Source organism: Cavia porcellus, unplaced genomic scaffold (assembly GCF_034190915.1).
Source record: "Cavia porcellus strain 051 isolate PalLab524CR breed Dunkin Hartley unplaced genomic scaffold, mCavPor4.1 scaffold_1, whole genome shotgun sequence".
In the NCBI taxonomy this organism is placed as follows: Eukaryota; Metazoa; Chordata; class Mammalia; order Rodentia; family Caviidae; genus Cavia; species Cavia porcellus.
This window is the reverse complement of record NW_026947484.1, coordinates 69,947,919-69,974,249: the sequence shown is the minus strand read 5'-3', so window position 1 is coordinate 69,974,249 and position 26,331 is coordinate 69,947,919. Positions and strand designations below refer to the sequence as shown.

The following is a 26,331-nucleotide window of genomic DNA, read 5'->3' as shown; positions in this document are numbered from 1 at the left end:
AGTTTCCTCCCCAGGGTCCTCTTTGTGCCCATGGACTAATTCATAGGCTGTTGAGAGTCCCTGCAGCTTTTTACTCAAGCTGTCTTGTCCCCCATCACCCAACCCTCTAGCCATGTCAATCCCTAGAGACACACCGGCAATTATGTTTAACTTAGTCCAACCAATCTTCACTGACAGTGTGGGTCAGATGCGGTAACCATGACTTGAGAAGAAGAGAAGAAAGAAGGTAAAGAGGAGGAGAGAGGAGGTGGAGTAAGAAGCTTCAAATATCAATGGGACAGAAAGGTTTAACACTAAGGGGATCTCATTCTTCCATGCAGAATTGGGCTGGGCCTAATGCTAATGTCTATTTTTATTTTATATATTTTAGTCTGCTTTATATGCCATCCAAGCCAGTTTAGTTATCCGGCTTCAAAGTTCCCCCAAAGAAGGAATTTGTTGGAGTAAATGGACAGGAAGGGACAGGACAGTACGTGTGGTCACTGGAGGAAACTTCAATGAGGCGTAAGAAAAGCAAAAAATTCTCAGGAAGTTAATGGACAGCACTATACCAACAAAAAACACAGAGCTCAGAAGGCACAGTGCTCTGGAGCCATGTTTGTGTAACACTAGCATTTCTATACACCACATGTCCGGGGCGTTGGTGTGTGAGGTCAGCAACACAGGACCTTAAAAGAGAATCGAGTCTTCACAGAGTGTATGCACAAGCTCAGGATACTGTATTCACAAAGATAAAAATGATGCATGCCATAGTCAAGGAAAATAAAAATAATTAATATATTTTAGAAAAAGCACCACACAAAGAATTTGCAATAAAAAAAAAATCACAGTGTCTGAAGTAGCAACCAGAGTACTATCAGGGGATTTGTAAAGCACTGACTTATAAAATTCTGAATAGCTGAAAACTTCAGTGTGTTAAGAAAAGAGTAACATCCTTGGCACAATGTCACTAGACTGGCACAAGGATCCCCACTCAGAGAGGACCCGTTCACCTCTACAGCTCTTGCAGAGAGAGGCTGTGCGCTGTGGGCACTGTCTGTGCTTTTATGAGCATGGCACAGCCTCTCCCCAGGAGCCATCTGAAGCCACAGAGCTGTCACCACCCCTTGTCATATGCCAGTCCTCACGTGCAAGACTTGATGGCTAATTCAGTCAGACCTTCAGGAGGCTCCAAATAAAAACACTGTAGTCCTTATTTGTGGGTCATTTAAAAATAAAGATGTCCAGCTGCAATGGTTACTCTTGCTTGTCAACCTGGCTGGCCTACGGGACACCTAAGAACCAAGCGAACCACACTTCGGGGGTGGCTGGGTGGGGCCTGGGCATGACTTGGGGGACCACAGCTGGACATCTGCCCCATCCCCAAGCGCTCTTTCCCTGCTGTCTGCTTCCGGGACACCATGAGTTAAGAAGCTTTCCCGCTCAATGCCCTGCCACCCCAACATTTCTTCTTTGCAGCCTCTTGCCATGAGCCAAGAGCTCTGAAATCATAAACCAAACTAACTACTAATCCTTCAGGGTTTGGGGGGTCAGGCATTTCAACCCGAGCATGGAGAAACTGACCAGATACAGAGTGTAAAACCTGTATGAGCATGAAAACCACTATATATGTTTGTGGCAATAGTATATTTAATATAAATATATATTTTGTATTATATTATTATGCCATACTCTATCATATTATGTTATACTATATTATGAGAGACACACACATAGGAGAGTCCCACAGAGAGACAGACAGACATGAAGGCTGGGAATATACAGAGAAAAAGTTACGAAAATACACTTTAAACTCTCAACAGTGGATTTTCTCTGGGAAATAACATTATCCTAAGTCTCTCTTTCTGATGTTCACCTCTCCATTCTACGGCATATGTGTAAAGAGCACACACGGACATATGCACATGCATTCACACACAAAGGAATATAGGAAGTCCCTGTGTGTCCATTTGAGGAGAGAAAGAGACAGAGAGGATGGAGAAACAGAAGAAGAAAGAGTCTGAGAGAGTGATGGAGGTTGGGTCACTATCTCCCGTTTGCTACACCTGCTGTCAGGATCCATCAGCTTTCCCCACTCAAGGATAGCTTCTCCTTTCTTTTTTTCGATGTGTGAGTACCAGGAATTGAACTCAGGACCTCTTGATTGCCAGGCAGGTGCTGCACTGGTGAACGATACCCCCGGCTCTACACACAAAGATATCTTGCCCTTTCTGTTTTTATGGGGTGTCCCTGTCATTGCAATACCAGGCCCCCAAGGCTGTCCCTTCGAGGAGGATGATAAAACCCAGGCATTAAGGGTGAAAAGCATGCCCAAAAGGTGGGGAGCAGACAGTACTTGAGATGGCTTCTCAACAACCTAAGTTGCTCTGTGACCCTCTGGGTCTACTCCACTGAACATTCCTCCTCAGAAACAACCGACAAACCAAAAGCAAAGCTTGGCTCAGACTGAGCTAAAACCCAGCCCTGCGGCAGGTTTATACAGATTAGGACAGACTGCCAAAAGGGAGGGCTTTGCAGACAGCCTGCCTGGCCGCCCAGGACCCTTCCCTGAAGCTCTTCTTCCCAAGTAAGCAGACCTGAGTCACCTAAGAAAGGAGTCTTACTTCTCTCCTATGCACACTTCTCTTTGTGTGCTGTTTAAGACTAAACGGTATAAAATGGGGTTGACATTATGCAATTACCTGCCTTTTACACTGCGCTAACTTAATTTGCTTTTCATTCTCAGGTATTTAAGAGACCATTATTTTCCCATCAGACTTTACTGTCTGCCAATTAAAGCATTAGATCGATGAGGTAGAGAGGGAACATCGTTTGGGAAGATTGCAGGTGGACACGCTGAGAACAACAGCGTTGTGTCACTTTCCCTTTGTCAAAGACAGAAATATTATGCCAGTGTGACAGTTTATGTGAGAGCTTCTGTTTATCATAGGTTGGGCTTTCTTTGGGTCTGCTAGCAAATAAAGACACAGTATGAATTTCATAACTGAATCCAAACTAAATTTTCTAAGCAAAGGGTGGGAATTGGGGGTCAATTCAGAAGCTCAAATTACCCTCTTGGGGGCACCTGGCTTGCAAACCACTGTAGGAGGGGCCGCCCTGTGGTCTCTCAGAGCTGTGCAGCCCCTCTGTTTTACCAAGTATAAATTTCCTCAGGAAACACATTCTCCCTCCATGGCCTTACCCTTGAATTTCATGATCAGATATGACTTGTGTCCTGGAAACTAGGGGTCCAAGTTGGTTTAAGAAAGGTTTGGTGACCTGAACAATAACAGCAACAAATTGTAATCAGTTTTCTTCTTATTCAGTCTTCTTTTAGGTAGTAAGAGCTGTGGCACTGGGGCTTTCTCTCTCACCCCTGAAACCCCGTCATTTTCCTTTACTCTGTGTCATTCTGGAAAGCGTCTGTACTTTGAAAGTGCAGGAAATCATAGTAATTACCCCAGAACAGCGAAGGGAAAGAGAGGTCAGGTCAAAGGTAGAGACATTGTCACCTTCATGAAGCATTTTTTAGAGAAGAGATTTAAGTAAGGAAAGCTCACTATAAGCACAGCCAGGGAGACTGTTCCATTAATAAATTAATAGACTGCCAGTTCTGATAATTCAGAGACCAAAGGAAAAGAAGAGCTTAGGGAATCATTAATTACAAAATATGATTGTTGATGTTAAGGTTTACTTATCAGACTATATGGTTCTACTTGTGCCCTAGAAAAGTTAAGTCCATGAATCTTCAGACCACAGGCCTCAAGTGGTTTTGATTGCTCTAATCTTATGTTTAGAACACACACTGGTTTAGTGAATAAACCTTTTTTTTTTTAATCTGCAAAATTAGCCCTGGCAAAGACAAGTTCTGTCTCAGAGTTAATTCTGAGTTCACTGCAGACTTAGATCCAATGGTCCAAGAGCCCCATCACCATTACCAAGCCCTGTACATTCCCTGCTGGTTTGTAAGAGGGGATTATAGATAGCCACTAGTCACATGCAAACATCTAAGTGTATACTTAAATTAATTAAAATCATAGAGAATGTAAAACAATTCCTCATTTGTGCTAGCTACCCTTCAAGGGCTCAGTAGTCATGTGCCAGTAGCTGCCATATTGGAGAGTTGAGATACAGTCCATTTCTACTGCCACAGAAAGTTCTCTCCCACCAACACCGTAGAATTAGCAGCTCTTGCCTACTTGACATCCTTCCCATACAAAGAAAAGTCCAAAGAAAACACAGCACTTTTAGAACTACAAGGTACTTCACAGACTTCTGGAGCATGCCATCAGCATCATTCAGAGAGCTTTTCCAAACAGATTCTGAGGTTCACCCTCAGTGATTCTGATCGAGTATGTCTGGAGCAGAGCTTTCTAGCTTCACATTTCTAGCAAGTTCCCACATGCTCCATACCTGAAAACCACTGCGTGTAGAATCTAGGAGTGCACCAAGAGGGCAACTGGAAACCAGCCCCCCAACTGTAGATGGAACACACCCATGTGTCAGTCTCAATCCAGCCAACATTTACTCATCAGGCTCCTTCTGTACCCTGGTGATCACAGAGCCACAAATATCAGGCCTTGATTCTACAACTGAAGAGCCTATAAATCGAGGGCTGTACTGTTGATCCAGGAGCTACCAGCCACATATGGCTAGAGAGTCCCTGAAATATTCACAGCAGGGACTGAATTTCTAATACGGGGGCTGGGGACTTAGCTCAGCGCATTGTGATTAATTATAATTTACATTTAAATAGCAAAGCAGCGTAAAATATGTCTCTGGCAGGACAACCAGACTATTTTGGCAGAACTGTATTTGACCTGCGCCACTGAAAACTTAATATTAAAACAAACTGAGGAAATTCAGATTGAAACAGACTGAGGTGTGATCTAAGTGGAAAATAAAAATACACATTAGAGATTTATGATGAAAAAGAAAAACAGAGGAGGCTGGCTGTGGTGGGACAGGCCTGGAATCCCAGCCTACAGGAGGATGAGACAGGAGGATGGCAAGATTGAGACCAGTCTGGGTAGCTTAGATATGCACTGAGACCTTGTCCCAAAATTTTAAAAAGAAAACAAACAAACAAATAATGAACTTGACATGGCACTTAGTACGAAGGATATAGTTCAATTCCTAGTGCCACCACTATCAAAAAAAGGAGGCAAAATATCTCACCCATTGCTGATTTTCACGGTGATTACTTGCTAATGCAATATTTGTATATATTGGATTAAATAAAATACTACTGAAATTGTTTTCCCCTTTACAATTTTATTACTTTTACAATGTGCCTGCTAGAAAAAGTTTCAGTTCTATACAGAACTTGCATTACATCTCTGTGGGGCCAGGCTGAACTAGAATTTCATATCACTCTCTTGCCCTATCTGGTGCCAGCAAATGCCCGGGCCAGTGTTGTAGGGAGGAGGAGTAGACTGTGATCTCCAAGGCCCTTACAGCTGGAAAAGTCTGTGATTTCCACTAGACAACCCGCGAGGAGATAATCTTTTTTCTTCTGTTTTTCCTCCAAACATTGGGCAAATCGGCCAATTATTCCCCTCTGGAGATCATGAAAGCCCACTCTCCATCTGCAGTTCAGAGAAGAAAAATAGAAGTGAGGGTGATTGAATCTCCTGATACTTCAGGGAACTGCACGCCAGGCCCACACACCCTGCTGAAATAGGCTGTGCCTGTGAAACACACACCTAGTGCTAAAGGAGAATGGGTTTGACTTTCGTGCGCATAGCAAAATATTAGACTCCAGGCACCAAGTATTTCTCTACAAGACACAAAAATGTCATTTTTTTTTAAATGTCACATACTGAAATATGAAGAATTGTTCAATAGCTTTCCAGGTCAAAGTCTAGAATCTGTTTCAAACAGGTACAAATGGCATATTTTTAAAAATCAAAATACGCTCACAGGTTTTCTAACCTTAAGAGTTCTACCTATCTTGGCTTTTCCTCTGTTGTCCCCAAAGATCACCAAGTCCCAGAGACTTCTGCAGTAATTATGGAAACACTAACAGTGATAGTTATTCTACAGGCACACAGTGTTTTAACATTTGCAAAACACTTTGAAATAAGGTATTTCATTTTATATTGACAACTGTGTTGTGAGTGCTACTCAGAGGAATACAGTCCCAGGGACGTGCCCAAGGTTATGAAGCTGACTGGTGGCAGGCCTGGGATTTTGCCTCCACGCTCCAGCTATTTTACTTGAACCACATCTGGCTTCGTGTGAGTTCCTTAAAGCCACCCCCCAAAGGCATGAGTTGAGCCAAGCTGTGGGATGAACATCAACAGCACAGGAACCCAAGATACTTTAGAAGCTCCTGGCCATGAAGCTTTCCTGAACCAACAAGAAATTTGAACAAAGACTAACACTAGGCAAATGACAACGTTGGAATTTTTCTTTTGGAAATTCCTGGCCTCCTTTCTCATGCTGCCAGCTCTGGCCAACCTGAAGTCTCTTCATTAGATGACCAACACGTGACCTCTGCTCCATGGAGAGTAGATTCTAACCATGGAGCTCAGGGCAGCTCCAGCCATATAACTGTCTCCTCCATTAAAATTTGCCCAAAGGTGAATTTGAGCTAGAAACATACACTGAAATTCTTTATTGAAATATAGATTCTTCTGTATCAGTATGGCTTCTATGCTGCCGATTAGTTCTATTCTCTATCCCCTGAAGATTTTAGATTTTAATCTAAACTAGTATAAAATCTAAAAGATTTAGATTTTAATCTAAACTAGTATAGATTTTGGCAAAATCATGGAAAATCTAGAGATTGCTTCAATCTAGTAGATTTCTTTTTAATATTATAATTTTGCAAGACTGATGCTTTGGTAATCTTCATTCTGTAGACACAAAATGGTTGTGGGTAGAAGCCAATTGGGTACAACATGTTATCTTACTATAATAACATTTTCAGAGACCATTTTTCATCCATTACATTAGCAATTACTATTTTTAAAAGAATAATGCTCAATATCAGCAAGCATATAAGAAATGCATGTCAATATGATGAGTAATGTTTCAAATGGACTTTAAAGTGATTACACTAAACTAGCATATATTTGTACTAGTAGCCTTGGGAAAGGCTAAGGCAGGAAGATTTTAAATCTGCAGACCTGTCTGTGGACCTTGTTTCAAAATTTAATAATAAAAATACAAAAGAAGGGGACCAGGTCTGTAGCTCAGCAGAAAAGCAAAGAGTTCAACGTCCAGTATTACAAACAATAACAATACTTACAACTGTACTATTTTTCTTAGCTATTCTTCTTTGAATAAGAGAAATAAAGCCATTTGATTTATAATAGGGAAAAAATCTTATGAACAATTTAAATATCTCTGAATACATTTAGGCACACTACATAAGGGAGTATTACGTAGCCTCTAAAAGTCACCTTTTAAAGACTTTAAGTTTTAAGTTAATTTAATTTTGCATAGGGAATATTTGAATCATATATGCACCATATTTTAATGGTACAGAAGTTGTCCACCTCACAAGTCTAATCATCTTCCCAAAGACAATCCAGTGTTGCCAGTTTTTTTGTGTGTGTATCATGTCAGTTATATTTTATACATAAAAAATTCTAAAACGTATAAAAGTTTGTTTTCCTTTGAGGATAGTATATTAAATTTGAAACTTTAAAAGAGATCACCAATCAGACCCTTATCTTATTTCTCATGATAAAGTTTCCTATGAGATTTTCAAAATTTTCAGTATTGAAGTATTTGGTATGATGTAACATTGCTACAAATCTTATTTGCCCACTGGTTGATAGAGACCTTCTGATCTAGAGAAGAAGAAGATGTCATGGTTGTGTGGAAAACTCTTAATAGGTAATTGTATTCCAATAAGTGGAAAGGAAAGAAGGAATTTTACTCTCTGAACCTGGGTGAGAGCCACTCCCGTATCATGAGGGACTGTAGAACAAGCCAAGTAACTCCTGCCTTCATCTTAGCCCCACTGCAATGAGGAGGAAAAGCCACATTGTCTTCTTAAGAGCAAGCATAGATTCTGAACCCAGCTTAGTGATGGTCAGTGGCACTGTGTGCCCCGACTCTAGCACCAAGTATTCCTGCTCTCTATCAGACAGATAACAGGGGTCCTGCCGCACTGCTGCGGAGTCCCCAGCTCTCACCACGGGCCTCCAGCTATGACCCCCACTGAGGTCTTAATATGAAACTGCAGAAATCTGGAGGGGAACCGTACTTGGCCACCTCCCAAGGCAGGGGAAAATGTCTTCTACAATGACCTTTTTTTTGCCCTGAGACTTGTCCTTTTCCCTCAAATTAAAAACATAATATGTAAAATTCTAAATGTACCCCGTTCTATGAATTTCTTGAGTTGATACACAATCAGTGTATACCTGATATCAAAGGAATGAATTCTTTATTGTCCTTTCAAAGAATAGTGCATGATATCTTTTAGTAGAGCACGTTGTATGAAATCAAAACAGCTCAGGTGGACATTCTGGTGCGGAGGAAACGGGTTTCTGGACTGTGTTTGAGGAAGGTTTGATGTAGGGTTTAGTTCCAGACCACCAATGACAAGTGAATACACAAGACAGTGATGGGCTGTGCTCCATCCATTCTCCTGACCTAAGGGATTCTTGGCCTTTCGCTGTGTAAGTGAAATTAGTCCTGTATACAGAGGGGAAGCGACAAACCCTCCTGAAGTCACACAGCACCTTTCTCTCCCAACAAAAAACTCCAACTGTCAGCTGGCAACTCCTTTCCCACATTTGGTTATTTAATATTACTTCCTCTGCTTGGTTGAGAAATTCTTCACTATGCAAATTGGACTCATTTTTACAAATGGTGAAAATTTTTAAGTTAAAAAATGTACAATGCCATATAAATACAAACCACTGTTGTTTATGATAACTGTTATTGCTGTTATAATTAGTATAAGAATGATAATGTTTATAATGTTTTCTCAAAATAACAGGCAACTTGTTACCTAGATAACTCGCAAATGTAAATGAGCAGGGATGCAGGCAGTGTGTGTGCATTTGATAAGAATTTATTGCTGAATAAATTAAGAGGTACAATTTCCCCTGCCGTGGGCTTCTAGCAAGAACAAGCAAGCACAAATTCTTTCTGGCAATCAGGACACATGGTCTGAGGGACCACTCCATGTGATACGTGATCTGTCCATTGAGTAGACTTTCGAGTATTCAGCTCTGAAACCCCCTAGCAGCGGCTCTCTGGGAGGACTCTCAGTCTCCAGTAAAGAGGACCACACACAGCCTCCAGCATGCCGAGGGGTGCTGCTCTCTCCTGATGTAAAAACTGTGAGCTCTGGTACAGGGTGGGCAGTCTTCAGCTTAGTAATGTTCACCATATCCTGATCACTTTCTGAGTGTCAGACTTGCGTCAATCACCTTTCAACAGTTTATTTTATTTTTTCTAGCCCCTATGAGATAGGAATCATCACACCAGTTTTAGAAACAGGGAAATAGGCACAGAGAGGTTGGTCCTATTGACCAAGGGTGCATCTTTTAAGTGTGTGCTGCAAAGTGGTTTTTCGTAGAGTTTGATCCTCAATCATAGGGCACCATGCATCCCTCCAGCCCATCCTCCAGTGAAATAAGATTAGCCATTTTTTAAGGTCTTGTGAAATGCAAATGACAATGCTACTGAGTTTCATTTTTACATCAGAACAAGAATTAATTCACTAGTAATTTATTTAGTTGAGTAGGAGCTATTGAAATGCAGTACAATCCACAAACTAAAATTAACATGTTACTAGATAGTTTCTGGCTTCAATTCATCACTAAAACTTCAGGATAGTGTATTGCATTGTAAAGCTGCTATCTTACAACAAACACGCAGAGAGCTGGAAATTCTCTAGAAGTAGGAGTAGGTGGAACAGGAGGAACATAAGTTTTTCTTCTTGCTTAAATGTGATACAAAACATTATAAACAAACAGCAATTAAAGTCATATCATTGTCATAATCATTTTGCTAAAATGAAAGCCGAGAAATTTATTTCTCTATATGTGTGGAACAGAACATGCTGCTACAATTTTAGTAATAATACAATATTTTAAAAATATTTAGTTTTTCTCATAGCCCTAAAATTTACATAGGATAAGATACTTTTAAAAACACTCTATTGATCTCAAACAATGGCTGGGCGTAGTGGCTTATGCTGTAATCCCAGCACTGGGAAGGCTGAGGCAGGAGGCTGGTTGCAAGGTCGAGACCAGCCTGGGCTACAAAGTGAGCTCAAGGCCAACCAGAACTGCATAGTGAGACCCTGTCTCAAAAAGACAACAAAAAAAAAGATCTCAAACAGTGATCAAGATGTCAGCATTGAACACAACCAATGTGGTGACCAGCTATGTCTTTGATTTTGTGTCAATTCAGTTTTGGATAGATGTTGTTGGAATCCTTGCCTGCTTTAAACTATCTTAATGATTCTGCCTTTTCCATACCCCAAGCCATGTAAACTCTTTAAAACCATTTAGTCTCCTTGTAAAAATCAGTCTAAGCAGTTTTCTGAAACACACCTAAGGCAACTATTCCTTCAGCACATCACCCATCAACTGCCCTTAGCAAATGAAAGATAATTTTTAGATTTTGAGCACTGACTATTTTTGGACCCATTAGTTGCAAGGGCATGGGCAAATTGGATTATTCATTCTATGAATGTTTTTGCCACAAAGTTGAAGACACGTATTGTTCTTTATGAGACTGCTCCTGCACTATTCATACCCTACTCTTCTGAAAAATTCTTTAGGCGCTCAGATACAGTTCTTAATTTTCAACCATAAAACAATAATTCAACCTTTAATCCTCCAGATCATCCAATCATTATCTGTTAGCAAATGTGATGATGTTAAGCAGCAATTATTTCTACTTGATGATTTTTATCTCGGCAAACAAAAACAGGATTTGTCTAAATAAGGTAAAAGAAAAAGTCTTTTAAATTGTTGATGTGCCATTTATCACTGAAAATTCCCCAGGCTTTGTTGACCCCCAAAGCAGCTATATTTTTATTATGCTTTTCAAGCAGTTTGAAAATAACTTTAATTTGCCACATAATAGTGCTAAGAACAGCAACTTGAACACCTCATAAGGATCAAGAATAAGAAACAAAAGATAAATACAATGAAAATACAGATACTACCACATTCACTACTCTACATTTCCATTCAGTGTTTTTTCCCTTTGTTCTCAGAAAGCAAGGTTATTCTTGACGTTCTGTAGCATCCTGTCTTCCTAGAAAACAAAGGAGAGATATCATTATGAAAATATGTTTTTCATTATTGTTCTTCTTTCTTTCTGTAGGGATATCAGAGTTTAAGTTTCACATCTAGTCCTGAAATAATATTTAGCACCATGTAGGGCAAAATTATTAATGGTAAAAATATTAATGAAGAAAATGCCAGCCTAGTCTAGATTCTGGAACTGAATAGTTCTGTGGTTTATATCCAAACTCCTCCCACCCCAAGCATCAAGTGCTGGTAGACGGGGCCTTTGGAAGGTGACTGGTTGGTAGGAAAGAATTTATGGTCAGAGGGTTAGTCCACCAACAAGTTTAGCTCTAACTTGCTGTTAGGAAGTAGGATCCAGTGCAAAGAGATGGATCACTGGGGACATGGTCTGAAAGACTGTTTAATCTCCTGCTCATCCTCTCACTGGCTCTCAGATTTGCCACCGCCTTGAGCAACTCTCTCCCATACCCTCTGCCAAGCCCTTTAGCCATGGAGCCTGGAGACTGCAGACTGAAATCTCTACAAACTGTGAGCCAAATAAGCCTAGCTTCCTCGAAGTTGCATTGTGTTATGTTTCAACAACAAGAAAGTAGCTGAGACAAATTATACAAAAAGAAAACAAGTAGCCATTCTCACAGAAGACCCAGATTTACAGCAGGTAGCTAATTTCAGGAGATTAAGAAAATCCTAGTTAACCTTTAGGAAGAATACAGTCTGTCTGCTCCCTACATTAAAGAGGAAAAGGCTTGTACAACATGCAGCTTGTCTTTGATTTGCAAGGATTACTGTGCCTTGCTAAAACTACAATTATGGAAACACAATTCTTTAAAATTTCTTCAAAATGAAGAAATATTCAATGCTTAATATGTAAACAGTAAGTCATTCTTGAGATGTTCCCAAACAACTCTCACCTTTGTGACAAGTTCATATGCTGTGTGTGGGATTTGGAGAGTGGATTATAAAACTAAAACATACCGGGCTCCACTGTTGTTAACTATAATCTAAGTCACTGTTCTCAGATTTGACCAGGCATTGGCACTGACTGGAGTGCTTCTTAAACCACGGTTTGCTATAATCCCTGGACTTTCTGAACCCCATCTCAGCATGTGTGAGGTGAGCCAGAGAATTGTCATCTTTAACAAGTACCCAGGAGCAGGAGTTGGTACTTCTGGGTGGTGGACCATCCTTGAAGAGCTACCACTCTAAAGCACCCTTCTTCAGTCCCTCCATGCCTCAGTTTCCTCGCCAGTTACTTTGGAATACTACCATCTACCTCCTAGAATCATTGTGATAAAGAAATAGGCAGTATGTTTAAGCCACTTAACCCAACCCTTGGTGTGTGCTAAGTTTTAGGCCATGCTAGCTGTGATTGCTGTTTAATTCTCTGGCTCCCTGAAGCTCCTGACAATGAAAATAATGAACGACTTGACGTATTTGCCTTTGATTGCCTATCAGGATTCTCTGCTTTTAACTTCAAATCAAACTAAATTTGTGTTTTGAGTAAGAAAGATTTTGTTTTCAAGGACACTCAATCTACATGTAGTTTGGCAACATATGATTTGTTTATGTGGTTTTATATTCTTCATTTGTTTCTCACTCTGTTCAGTAAAATATTCACAATTTTAGTTGGCTGTAAGATACTATAAGATATCCCAGGATGAGTGAGAAAAAAAGCACTGTGCAATTCTACCTTGTAAGATACTTCAGAGACAAACTTCTTTCTGCTAATACAAACTCAGGCTGTATACAGAGATAATGATACTGTTCTTGGACTTTTCTACAGTTTTAAGCAAATTTACTGTATCACATTGTTAAGCTGCCTCTTGGTGAGTATTTCTTTAAAAAATATAAGATGAAGAAGTCAACTCTTCTCCTGATTTTGGAACAAAGCTAAATTGGTTTAACACTAATGACTATTCTTTGTGACCAGATTGTCTGGTTCTCATACAAATAAGGATATATTGTTGGTACCATTGTACAGAGAGCAAAAATAAACAACAGGATACAACTTAAACAATAATAATAAATTTACCTAACCCAGAGGTGTGCGGTTGAATATCATTAATGTTTATAAAGAAAGAAATTATTTTTTATCATTACAATGAAGTAAGTCAAAACTCTAAGAGATAAGAATGGTTTTCCTGGAAAATTCTGAGCTAACATGGGTGAAGATTTTGCAAATGTATACAATAATATACAGACTCTAAATGTAGCATCTAATAATCATTTCTCTTGGTTTAAAGCAATCAAAGCTCATTCTGAGGGGCTGTATATTCAGTGGCATGCAAAGTTGCCACTATCACCCCTGACATTAGGTAAGAGTACTCTTCCCCAGGAATGTAGCTCAGTAGCACAGTATCTGCCTGGCAAGCATGAGGTCCTGAGTTCGATTCTCCATACCAAAAAAAAAAAAGAAGAAGAAGAAGAATCTTCATCACCTGGGGGTTTCTGAAGTAGCTTTCCTGAAGTCAGATTCCTCAGGTAAGAACCCTCGGGAAAGACTCTTACAGATCTCTTTGCCTAGTTTTGGCAACAGGGTCTTCCATTCTGCACTCAGGAGAATGACCTCTAACCAGGAAGAAGATAAAATAAACACTATTGAGGCAGAGTTAAAGCTCACCACTGAACTGAGGGTTGTAACAGTGAAGCTTGTCACTTTATGTGAGATCAAGTCTCCCCCTGAAAATATATTGGGAGATTAAAAATGTGTTTTCTTCCTTAACGGCAATCTGAGATTTGTGCAGTATTGAAAAGCTTCCAGATTAAAAATAAGGGAAATGCCCCATATTCAAAAGCAAGTAAAGATTCATTTTACACAGATGTGTTTACAAAGTCAAGATATATATATAGAGAGAGAGAATGAGCACACAAGAGAGAGAGAGAGAGATAAATATGTATACGTCCACCCATGTATCTATACACATATTCTGTAGTTGCTCCAAAGCAAGGCTTTGGGACCAGTTACTAACTGGGGCCACCAGAATGTAGAGGCAGAGTCACTGACAGTCATCTTGGGTGCACCAGAACTCAAGTAATGACAAACTAACCCCGAAGCGCTTCTAATAGGGTTTACTCTCCTGATAACATCAGTGGAGCAGCACAGAAACTGTGTTTTCGTGTCAGCAAGGCTGGGGGCACCCTGCAGACACCTGGCAGAAGGGGTCATAATGATGCGTCAGTGAACTATCAGTGGGAGGGTCCGGCAGGGAAGCCCATGGCCTTGCACAGTGCCGGGTAGAGATGCTGAACAAGAAGGGAAGTCTTTTTCTCTACCTGCGCAATAAGCTTGTTTGCTGGAAGTCCCGTGCAACAAGGCGCTTAATTCAGTTACTGGAATATGTCATCAACAAACGAGAATTTGCCAAATGAACACATGTACAATTTTAAAAATGAAAGAAGTGATTACATTTCAGCCATTTCTCAATGTTCAGATCTCCATTCTTACACAGCGTGCGTTTCTACTGCACTACAAAGTGTTTCTTTGACACCCAAAATATTCCGCACTTTTTATCATGTAACCGAAGGAACCAATTTTATATGATGCTGTATGGTCACTACTGTTAACTTTTAGATTTAAAAGCCTGAAACCATGGGAGGAAACTGAGGATTGTATTAGTGAGTAATTGCAAAGCCAGGGTCCAAGATTTTGCTGTTTGAATTTGGGATTTTACTCCCAGTGTTATCCAATAGAAAATTGTTAGTCTTTTCGTTTTCTACTCTATTACCCATGTAAGTTTCCCGTGGATGAAAAATAAGTAGGAGCACTGTAGGGAAGGTGCTTGGAAATCTGAAAAAGATTTTTATAATGCAGGTGAACTAAAGTTAAAATATTTACAAACTAAGTCATTGGAATAATTTCACTTTAATTTACTGCAGTGCTCTCCGTTCTGTACTACACCAAAACCTAACCACTAGGGTTTTCTTGGTGGACTACACCAAAGAACATCCAACAGCATAAACTAATTATTTATAAAACTCTAGACTAACCCAGCCTTTCAGAGTATGTACAGCTATTACTACATCAAATTATATGCTTAATTTGAGTAACTACCCCTCAGATACCTCATTCGATAAATGCAGTCTTGATAGGAAAAGTGCTACCACAGGTTAAATGAGGCTAGGCAAAGTCAAAGTTTAAGAAGACAGGTAAAATACGAACTTTTTTCTACTATACACTCATCTGTTATCATTATGGACAAGTACTGTTTAATGAGTACCCGTTATATAGCAAGGTATTGGCTTAGAGGCTTCTTCGTGTATTATTTTACTTAATTCTCAACAGATGCATGATGCAATGAAGTACCACCCTAACATGAAGAAGGATCCACTTAAGTCATTTGTAGGGAAATGTGGCACCTTGAGAATATAATGTTAAATGAAATAAATCACACACAAAAGCATCACATGGTTCCTCTTATAGGAGAAACCCAAAATATAAAAAAGAACAAAATAAAATATAGATGATAGGATCTTTCTCTGGTGGGAAGGAGATAAGAGATGGAGGGGAGGGGTAGGAGTGGAAGGAAAGGGGTGAAGAAGATTTGAGGTGCGGGAAGGTGTACCTATTCCACACAGGAGTGGAAACACTGTGTACTACCAAAATATAACATCTGGGGAGAAAAAGACTGACAGTGTGACTTTAAAATACATAAAATAGTAATTATTTTCCCTAATTTGCGAATGAGGAAATAGTTGTTATCAGAGACTCAGTAGCTTCCTAAAATTTCCTGGTTGTAAAAAGATAAAACTAGAACTTTGTTCTAATTCTGACACACTTTTGCTCTTGTCTTTAGACCCTCTCTATATATTGAGATTCTCTACTGAAAATAGAAATTAATGATTGGGTACATAACATCTCATCAAGACCTTAAGGGATGTTTGCAGTTGTCTGGAATCAAGATCAGACTATGAATACAGATAGATAGATACTAGCTAGCATTTCCTGTGTTGACCACTATGATCAGTATTTTACATGCATTTTCTCTTTTATTTCTCAAACAGCAAGACAGAGGTCTGTGACTAGTGCACTGTTACCATCTGCACGCACAGAACAGGAAGGTGAGGTGCTGCTGAGTAGCGATGCCCAGATCTGTACACAGCCACTGGAACTCTACAACAGAGATGGTCACCTGACTGCTCCTTGGTCCCCAGAGCATATTTTCCAATACTGCATTTAAAAGCCTTTTGAGTTTTCAGATTTGGGAAGGTGTAGGTGGCACTGGCGTCCAGGAATAGAGGCGAAGGCAGTTTATAATCCCCAGAGCAGCACCCCTGAGAAAGAGGTGTCCAACCCAAAGTGTCAGTAATGTCAAGAAAGAAATGCTAAGAAATCCTAACTACATTTTACCAGCTATCTGTACTTAGTGACTACTGCATGTGAGCAATAAGTATTATTTCATATTCTTGATCCACATTTAATCTCACAACTCTTTCTTGTGGCAATCTTATAACACAACAATGCATTATGCTGCATACCAGAATCATCTATTAAGCAAAAATGCAGGGTCGCATCTCAAAATTCTTACTGAATTAGTCTAGCATAAGGCTTGGGGAATCAGATATTTTTTAAAAAGCTCCTCAAGTGATTTTAACCGGCAGCCAAGTTTTGAGAAATTTGCAGAGACAAATAGCAGACATTTTTAAAATGTGGGACCTTTCCTGTTCTTCGCTAAAGTAACACGGTAGGAATAATTCACAGTTACTGAATGCTTATTATGGGCCCAGGACTGCACTCAACACTTGTATGAGAATTTTTGCACTTTAAATGCATGGGCACCTCTATCAAGAAAGTGGGCATCCTTTACATCTGTGTTAGGGCATTTTGGCTATTTAAAAAAGGACCAGAGACTGATGGCTTATAAAGAACAGAAGTTTCTTGCTTCCTGCTCCAGAGGCTGCTTAGTCTAGCGCAGCGGTAGATTTGCTGACTGGGGCTCGCTCTCCGGAGCCTGGGTGCAGCTTTTCACCGTGTCACGGGGCCCAGGAGCATCAGCACCTCCTGGAAGCCTCTTCTTAAGGGCAATCATCTAATCACAATCATGAGGGCTGCAGCTTCCTCTTCTACTCACCCCCCAAAAACGCCCCTCTTACACCATCACATCGAGGATTTAGGATGTCAACATATGCATTTGGGGGCGACACAAATATTCAGACCATAACACCACCATTTAACACACGATGAAACTGAAACATCTGAAGATTAAATAATTTGTCCAAGCCAGACAGCTAGCGTGTGACAGAGCTGTGAATGAAATGCAGCTCCTTCTGACTGGAAAGCCCATGCTGTAAACCAGTAGCTCAGAAACATAAGCCCGCCTCGGGACCATCTGGAGGCTGGGGACAACACAGATGGCTGGGCCCCGCCCCGAGCGGCTGACGCAGTGCGTCTGGAGCTGGGCCTGAGACTCTGCATTTCTAACAAGTTCTCGGTGCTGCTGCTGCTGCTGCTGCTGCTATTGGTCCAGGGACTGCGCTCTGTAAGCCGTGTGCTAACATAGAGCATTTCTTACAAAGTCAAGCTGCATCTCTTTTATGATAGTTCTTTTATTTCAGGAATGCACTCATCCTGTCCCACTGATTCTTGGGGGATATTTTTTAAATGTTTTCTGTCCCACTCACTAATTCGATGTCTTAGGATTCCAGGCACAGTGCAAAGTATCTTATTAGTGTGAAAAGTGTGTAATAGCTTTTGTCTCAGATGGGATGGGGCTAAGGGAGAGGAACCAGGAGAGAAGCCCAACTTCCTCTCTGCTCCAATGGCAATAGCCCTAGCTGGAGGGAAAAAAAAAAATCTACCAGCAGAAGAAAGAGCTACACCAAAGGGCCGGCAATCCAGAGTGGTCATTAAATGCCAGATGATGGCGATGAAAAAAAAAAAAAACTATTAAAACATCAGGAGACCAAGAGAAGTTTTTTGATCCACTGTCTTTGGTCCTATGCTCGAACTATGATTAAATAAGGAACAATAAAAGGCTAGAACTTCACTTCTTAACCTGCCCTTCATCTCCACTAACAGCAGCTATCAAGCAAGAAACCTACACAGAGAGGAGTCAGAGGAGATCACAGAGGAGGAGGCTGTCGCATGGGAGTTAGACTCCAAGGTTGTTGTGCGTTAGAGAGCTTACACTCAGCCATTGGTGAATCGTGCAGGTTACCAGCACTGGAGCCCCACACAAAAGGCTTCTGTCCCTGCAGGGCTTACATCCAGGGTGAAAGGGAGGCATGTAGCTGGGATCAGTGAAGAAACCAGGACTAGCTGAGTGACAGAGACACAGGAGCCCAGGAGAAGTGGAAAGCACTGTGGGCAGGTGGGCAGGATTGGTACTCCCTGGGGTCACAGGTGAGTGCTGAACATAGGAGCTCCAGTTTACTTTGTGGACCCAAAAGGGCTAAAAGGATTTGATGCGGAAAGTAATGTAATGAAACTATAGTTTTAAGGAGATGCCAGCCACCCCTCCCCTTCTTTCCTGAACACAAGCTGGGGCTCGATCACCCGGGAGCATTCGCATACCCCCCTGGCCCTTGTTTCTAGGCAACAGTACTCCCTGCATCTCAGTGCTGCCTATTCTGTTGTGATGATGTTTCTTACCCACTGCCTGAAGGACCAGAGTAGGAGCTGAGTGTTTTCCAGTGCTCAGAGGCATTGAGAAGGCATTGAAAAGAAGGATGAGAAAGTTTGAATTTCCACTCCTGACATTTAACTGTCAGCCCCCTATAAACAGTGCCTATAAATTCCACCTCAAGCAATTTAGGATTAATCACCTTTATGTGATTCATATGGGACAATTTTGTCTTCATGTTTAAACAATGCCTAAAACATTTGATATCCCCTAAATCTGTTTGCTTTTACCACAACTTTTTTAAAGGAACTTCTTGAATAACTTTCCTATTCACATTAACCATACATCTTCTGCAAATACTATTTTTAATGTTACTCAGAAAACTAACAGTGACAATGAAAGAAAATAAACAGGGTTAACTAAACAGGTCTTTGGGGTTTTCTTGTTTGGTTTCAGTTTAGTTTTTGGTTGGGGAGGTTGACTGATTTGTTTTGAGACAGCCTCACTATGCAGTTCAGGCTGGTCTTGAACTCCTTGCAATCCTCCTGTCTCAGCCTCCTAAGTGCTAGGGTTGCAGACACGCACCACTACACCCAGATCTGTACAAGTTTTTTAAATGTACACTGAATTGTAAACATCATCATTAAGTAGCATTAATACTAGTATAAATAACATTAATGCTTATTAATATAGACAACATTAACACTTACTAATTAATATGGAATAAATGCATGAATGATACCCTTCAACAAAGCAAATCCAGGCAGATTTAAAATTCCACAGAGTTTACTGACTTCACAATACCTCAGACTGTGTTAAGCAATTTCACATTACTCCTTGTATGAGCTGATCGGCAGGTTGATGATCTATGTCAGAGTTATGCAACCTTAAATTCAAAAATGATTAAATAACTAATCCAGAAATTCATAACCAGGTGTGCTAACTCAAAGTTCTTTGCTCGACTTTTCCCCAAATTTGTCTAATCTAACGAATGTCTTAAGTACTTAATACTATGCTTTCCAGACCTCTGCGAGTTCTGAGTTGGTAATTATACTATAAACCCAGACCCATTTGCCTACCCCACAATGCCAAAACAATGAACTTTGCAAAAGAAAAAGAATTTTTCACAAACTGATCAAGGATGAAGAAAGACTAAGCTTCAGAATCATCTCCTGATCACAGGGCTTGGGAATACTTACAGGACAAAGAAGCAGGGTGATTTCAGGTGCAAGAAAAGGTAGCTAGAGGTGAAACAATCATTGGTTCATGAACACAGAATTAGTTTTCGTGTCTTTCATGCTATGCATATGCAGGAAATGGCAGTTTAAGCATGGACCAAGGCTGGAGTTTACAGGTTTGGGACCTCTGATGACAAAAGATCACTCGGCAGACACTTGCCCAAACCCAGGTAGAGTCAGAAGTTCCACAAAAGTGCTTTTTACCGCTGAAAGATAACATAAGCAAACTTTATCATCATAACCTGCTTATCGAAGGTGTTAACCACAGCAAAGCTAGTGGGAAACTATATTGTTTAGCTGTGTGACCTGTAAAATTAGAAATTTTTTAAAGCCAACTAAAAGCAGTTACTAAAAGCACATGAAGGTGGAAGGTTTATTCCCTTTTACCCTTAGTTTTGGTTGATGATTCTGAAGCCAGGACTTTCAGTCCTGGCTTCCCGTTAGAATTGCTTCAGAAGCAGTGAAAACCCGGATGCTTTGGTCCCATGTTTGATCAACCAGGGCGTCCCTGAGGGAAATCCCAGCACATCCACCATATAAGCTCCTAGGTCACTCCAGTGGGCGTCCAGAGCTAGGAACCATTGAGCTCAGCTCTACACGCTGATGCCTGTATAGAGTCCCAGCCTCCACCACCTACCTCATCGCATCCTGCCTTTCTTCCCATCAAAAATAATTTCTATCTGGGAGACTGAAGCAGGAGAATCAAAGTGCAAGTGCGGTCTAGGCAGCAGAGTAATCCAGAGACCTTGTCTCAAAGTTCAAAAAGGACTTGGGATGTAGTGAAAGAGAATCCACTCTATTGGAAGTGTAAGCCAGGAAAAGGGAAGAGAGGAGAGGAATGGACAGGACAGCGATCAAGAAACCGTTTCAAAGTCATTCATGCAAAAAAAGTGAGAGCTGCCAAAGGTGACAGGAGGCAAGAAGGAGTGAGAATGACTGAGATTCAACATGGAACCCATGTAGCAGCAACTCTAAGAGGTGTTAAAGTTTTAATGCCCACACAGCATTATGCAGTCACATAAAAAGTACAGTTTTTGCAGTGGAAGTCAAAGCATTTTTCACATACCTACACGTTTGTCCTTCCTAGTGACAAGGGTTGCAGAGGTGTATATGTGTGCCTTTGTGCTTCTTCACAACAGAGGGCATAGAGGGGTACCGTAAGGAGGAAGGCACCTTAGACCTCAGGGTCAGAGCTCAGTGATCTGCCTCGTGGTGAGTCCCCTATTGGGTCCCAGGCTGTGACACCCTGCAGCTGTAAGCTGTCTTTTCTTCTTCATCTGTAACATGCTCGTGTGGTCTGTGAAATATTTCATGGGCCATTGTGACTCAGTACCTGACAGAACAAGCAAGCAGCGCTACGTTCATGCAATCCTTCAGCACCCAGTTTGGACTCAGTAAGAGTTTGTCCAAAATAATTCAGGACAAACTAATTCTGAAGGAAACCCTTCCTATAATCCGTGTCCACCCTTGTTAGTTACTTGACATATACATACCGGATCTGTTTCCAGCAAGGTGAAAAGAAAACAAGATTTAAGGGCAGAAATAATGTGTGTACATCCAATTTAGGAAGGACTGTTTTTAAATTCCTGATTGCAGTTTAGCAAATGCTGCATTCTTTAGCAAATACGGAGAATCAAAAAGAAAAACCAATACTGTCCCTCCCACCTTCCCCAGCTGCGTACCTTTCAGGCTTACTTAATGAAATGGAACAGTTGATGCCTTTAACTCCCCTTTCCTTTAATCTCATTAATGCAGTCTGTTACGAGTCTGCTTGTGGGATAACGTCGTAGGGCGGTCATCAGATTGCTTGTGAGAAGTGTAATAGCTTTCAGTTAGACTTTTAATTGGTACGTCAAAATGTGTGAGACCCAGCTCAAAACTAAACCTGATGCCACTGGTGAGTTTTACATTTACTTTTTCCTCTTTTCTGACATTTAGCTGTACGACCCATCCTCGGGCAAGAAATCAAGCTTTTCTAAGCTCTCAGCAAAATAAATTGATAGCGAGGTAAGGGAACAATAAAATAGTTTCTGACTTGGGAATGCATGTAAAAAAACAATGACAGGCTTAGTGTTACGCTGGAGGAGGTACTTATATATAAATATTGTCATATCCAGAGGTGAATTGTCACATATATACATTTTGAAGTTAAATTTAAGACGTCTTTCACCATATTACACTAACATCAGGAATAGCAATGTTATCACAATTTTATAGTTTTGGTTGTAGTCGTTACCATTGTTATAGTTGTGATTACTTGACTTTTCTAACTTTCTTTTAAAAATTAATTTAGTTTGTATATTATACCAGATATTTTTCACATCTAAGCAATCCATTTTGAAGAAAAAAATTCAATTTGAAAGATTAAACAGTCAAGCAAATTATAGGGGTTTTTCCCTAAATTTTTTACAAGTTAGTAAATAATCCACTCAACACATATTATGTTATAAAATGGATAGGTTCCAATTTGTGTTTTAACTATATTTCAGGATAAAATGATTTATTGTCATTTTTCTGCTAAAACTAGACAGTAGTGGATAGAATTGGAAATATTAAAACTGTAAAGTGATTGCTTATTCCCAATAGTATAAACTTGCAATTATTTCAAAATAAATTTTAAATCTAAAGTTAAATGTTTAAATCTGTAAACTCAGAATTACATCTTTTCACAATAATTGGATTTGCACAGTGCTTATATTTTTAGAAAAAATAGATACTGCTGCTGTGCAGACTCACAATTTCCAAATATGTGTATTTAAGATTTCTTAGGTAAAATAAGCCATTGCCAGCCAGATTGCAGTCTGACATCAATGGAGTCTTTAAACAACTATTTATCCCTACTGCTGTCAGATTTACTTCGGATATTGTTACTATTGTTGTTTAGAAATTAATAAGACCAGGCGTATTAACGTCTATGTACCTAATCTTCTTTAGGTCTGAATCACAATTAACCAAGGCCAACAAGTGAGCAAAGAAGTGTCTTTCTCCCTGATTTCACATTTAAAAAGTCAAGCATGTAGTCCCCTCTACTGTAAATTTCAGGAAAAGTGTTTGATTTTAGGACTCTGTGTGCATTCATATGCGTATCATTCATTTTTAAACCTGAGCTATGTGAACAAATGTTTTTACATTTTGCAAAGAGCACTTTTTCTCATGTTAAATTTCAGTGTGACTCAGGATATCCTAAATCAAAGGTACAATGCTCACTTCAGCAGCACATACACTAAACTGAAGGTACCAACATTCTATTATTATTACTACAAGAATGCTTGGTGCTGTGCCTAGGGATTTCTGGTTTTTGCTTTTTTTTTTCTCTAGTACATTCACCAAAAAAAATTAATATTTCTGTTGCTTCACAAGTAACTCAAACTCTAAACAAAGAAAAAAATAAAAAACAAAACTTTGTCCTGCCAGTTCAATCCAACTGGTAGCATCAAGATTCCCTGCATACCAATTAGGGTTTAAGAACCAGCTAACAAATGGGAGACCATAAGCATGTCCATTCAAACGTTATTACTGACTGTCAAACAGCGGTCATGAATGTTCCCCTTCTAGAAAATTACGGTTCAAACGGAGGAAGTTTGTCAAAATGGAATTTGGAAATCATGTATTTGCAACACTTTCGTGCCAATTATACTGAGTGATGTCTCTGGGAAGGAGAAGATATGACCATCCAGTTCCTACAACAACTTTGCCAGCTTACATAAACACTGAATAAAGCTGTTAGGGATTATGTGCAGCATGATGGATCTGATGAGCTCAAAAATAAGATAGCTCGGTCCCTATACTATTTAGGATTACGCCGGTAATCTCTTTAGAGAAAGTATGCAGTATCAGCAGAACAGACCCTTCAGTCTTTGAAGAGCTATGACTGATTCTGCATGTGTAGGGTGACTAAGCCTTGCCTCGGTCCCACACTGACAACAGGCCTTCGTGGTGCTTAGCAAGGTGTAAAATTGTAAGGCAGAGCTTCCCCAGTGAGTTCCAGCTGACTGTTTACCCCTGAAATAATTTCTGGTGCTGAATATGGGTAAGAATACCTTCCTTTATATTATATATGTCCTTTTTATTAAAGGACATATATATAAAGATGGACTAATCCCAAGCATGACTTTCTCTAACTTTGGAACTCTTTTTATCTCTAGAGGTAAAATGAAAGTTAAAATTGACCCTTCAACTTTATAATTTCTTTATTTCAAGATTTGATGCAATAACTACTAAATTTTAAGCTTGCTGGAAAATATTTACTATAACAAAGTAATTTTCAGCATGAAAATTTTCAACATATTTATCCATTGCAACATCAAAACTCATAGATAATCCAAATAACTAGCTTCTAAAATCCGAACTCTTGTTTAAAAATTACTGGTGTTATTTTTCTTCTCTTTTTCAGATACAGAGACACTTTCACACACACACACACATACACACACACACACACACACACACACACATTTTACCTATGCTCTGTACTTTGTTTAATTATTTGTTGTACAAACGGCTATGATTAAGAAATCAAAAACGTTAAAAAGTGACAAACAGCACTATTTTTTAGATTTTTAACTCAAGATCATTATAAAATGCTACAAGCCCATTAAATAAAATTATCATGAGATTAGAAATAGACACATTGGGCTGGGGATTTAGCTCAGCAGCATAAGCACCTGCCTTGCAAGCAGGCAGTCATGAGTTCGATCCCCGGTACCGATTAAAAAAAAAAAGAAATAGATACATTAATATGTTAAAAACATTCTGATCTTCTATGGACATGACCCTAATGGTATAGTGATCATTTAACCAAATACAATAAGGTATCGTGTCAATTGTATACTGTAAGATCTCTTTTTTCAAGATCAAGGCCAATGAGGTTGGATCCAGATCACTATATTTTAGAACGCATCCTCCTCCTTGTCTCCACAATTCTGACTGGTCTTTTTAAACACACTTCAAGAGACTTAGTCTTCCTTTGTCACCTACCAGGACAGACATATTTTTCTTACTTTCAAATTCCATGATCAGTGCTAAGAATTTCAGAAAGGGTCTGAAGAGTTTCTATAAGAAGAATGAAAAATAGTGCTTTCCACTCCAACTTCCAACTTTTTCATTACTTAGGCCTCATTCTCTCTCTCTCTCTCTCTCTCTCTCTCTCTCTCTCTCTCTCTCTCTCTCTTTCTCTCTCTCTCTCTCTGTCTCTCTCTCCACCTCTGTGTGTGTGTGTGTGTGTGTGTGTAATTAGTGTTCCAATCTTTAAATTGTCTGACTCTAAATACATAATTTAAGGGCTTTCTTTTGGTTTACCAAGCATATTCCTATAACACTGGTCATTTCAAATACTCTTAAAAAGCATGCAGTATTGCAATTATATTTTTGAATACAATGAAAAATAATACTAGATTGAATAATATGAAATTGCAAATGTCATCAAGGTTTTTGCACAAAAATATATGCCAATTTCTTGCAAGTCAATTTGACATATGAGTGAGTACAGACCAAAACGTGATTAGTTAGTTGATCATTCTGGAAGCATCTTCTACTTTTCATTTAATGCATTATGTTCCCCCCAAAGAAGTTTAAATACTGTCTTAGTCTGGAAACTTATTGTTTCCATTGGATTTTCCTCTTTCGAGGAACAATTGCGCCTCTGGCATGCATCAGGGGCACCCAGGCATTGGTGTCTTTAGCCACCAGTTTTGTTTACCTTTCCCCTATATATTGAGCTTGCTTGCTTTCCAAAACCTGGATCAAAAGCCATCTCAATCCTAAACCTTCCCAACACCCCCCAGCTAAAATTAGCATTTCCTTCTTTCGGGTTCATTCAGCAGTTGTCTGTCTGGTTGTGTGACTGTATGGTGATAGTATTCATTTGAAGACAGAAATTTGATTTTGGATATATCTGTGATTTAAAATAAAAAGTTGCTTACTGAATTCTTTAAAAGTATTCCTTACTTGTCTTTGGTAAACTGTTTCATATGACCCTCACAATCTCCAAGGACAGAAACCTTTAACTTTTTAATAAATAATAGACATTTTAGTACTACTTTATTTGTATAGAATATTTGAGCAGGTATTACATAGATTTCATATACCTAGTAGCACCCAAAATGCAATTTCGTCTATTATTACTATTTTGCCTTAGCATGGTACACCTGTTAAAGCAATGAACCAATACTGACACATTATTACCAACTATAGTCCATAGTTCACACTACTCTTCGCTCTTCTTATAACCTTCTATAATTGTGGTATCTGATGATACATCTCCATCATTACAGTATCAGACATGATAATTTCATCAGTCTAACAATTCCTTGTGCTTTATTT

The 26,331-nt window shown here is 39.6% G+C and overlaps 1 protein-coding gene across 2 annotated transcripts in view; it reads left to right on the top strand.

Moving 5' to 3' along the window:
* The window catches only part of Rorb (RAR related orphan receptor B), a 179,345-nt gene that overhangs the window by 87,294 nt on the left and 65,720 nt on the right, over nt 1-26,331 (top strand). Inside the window, exon 1 of one of the 2 annotated variants that reach the window (XM_063249712.1) lies at nt 21,700-21,907. The exons of the other annotated variant lie outside the window; for it this stretch is intronic. Coding sequence (XP_063105782.1) covers nt 21,868-21,907 — 40 coding nt within the window. The 5' untranslated portion in view covers nt 21,700-21,867. Of the gene's footprint in view, nt 1-21,699; nt 21,908-26,331 lie in introns of those variants that run through there. 2 annotated transcript variants of the gene reach the window in all.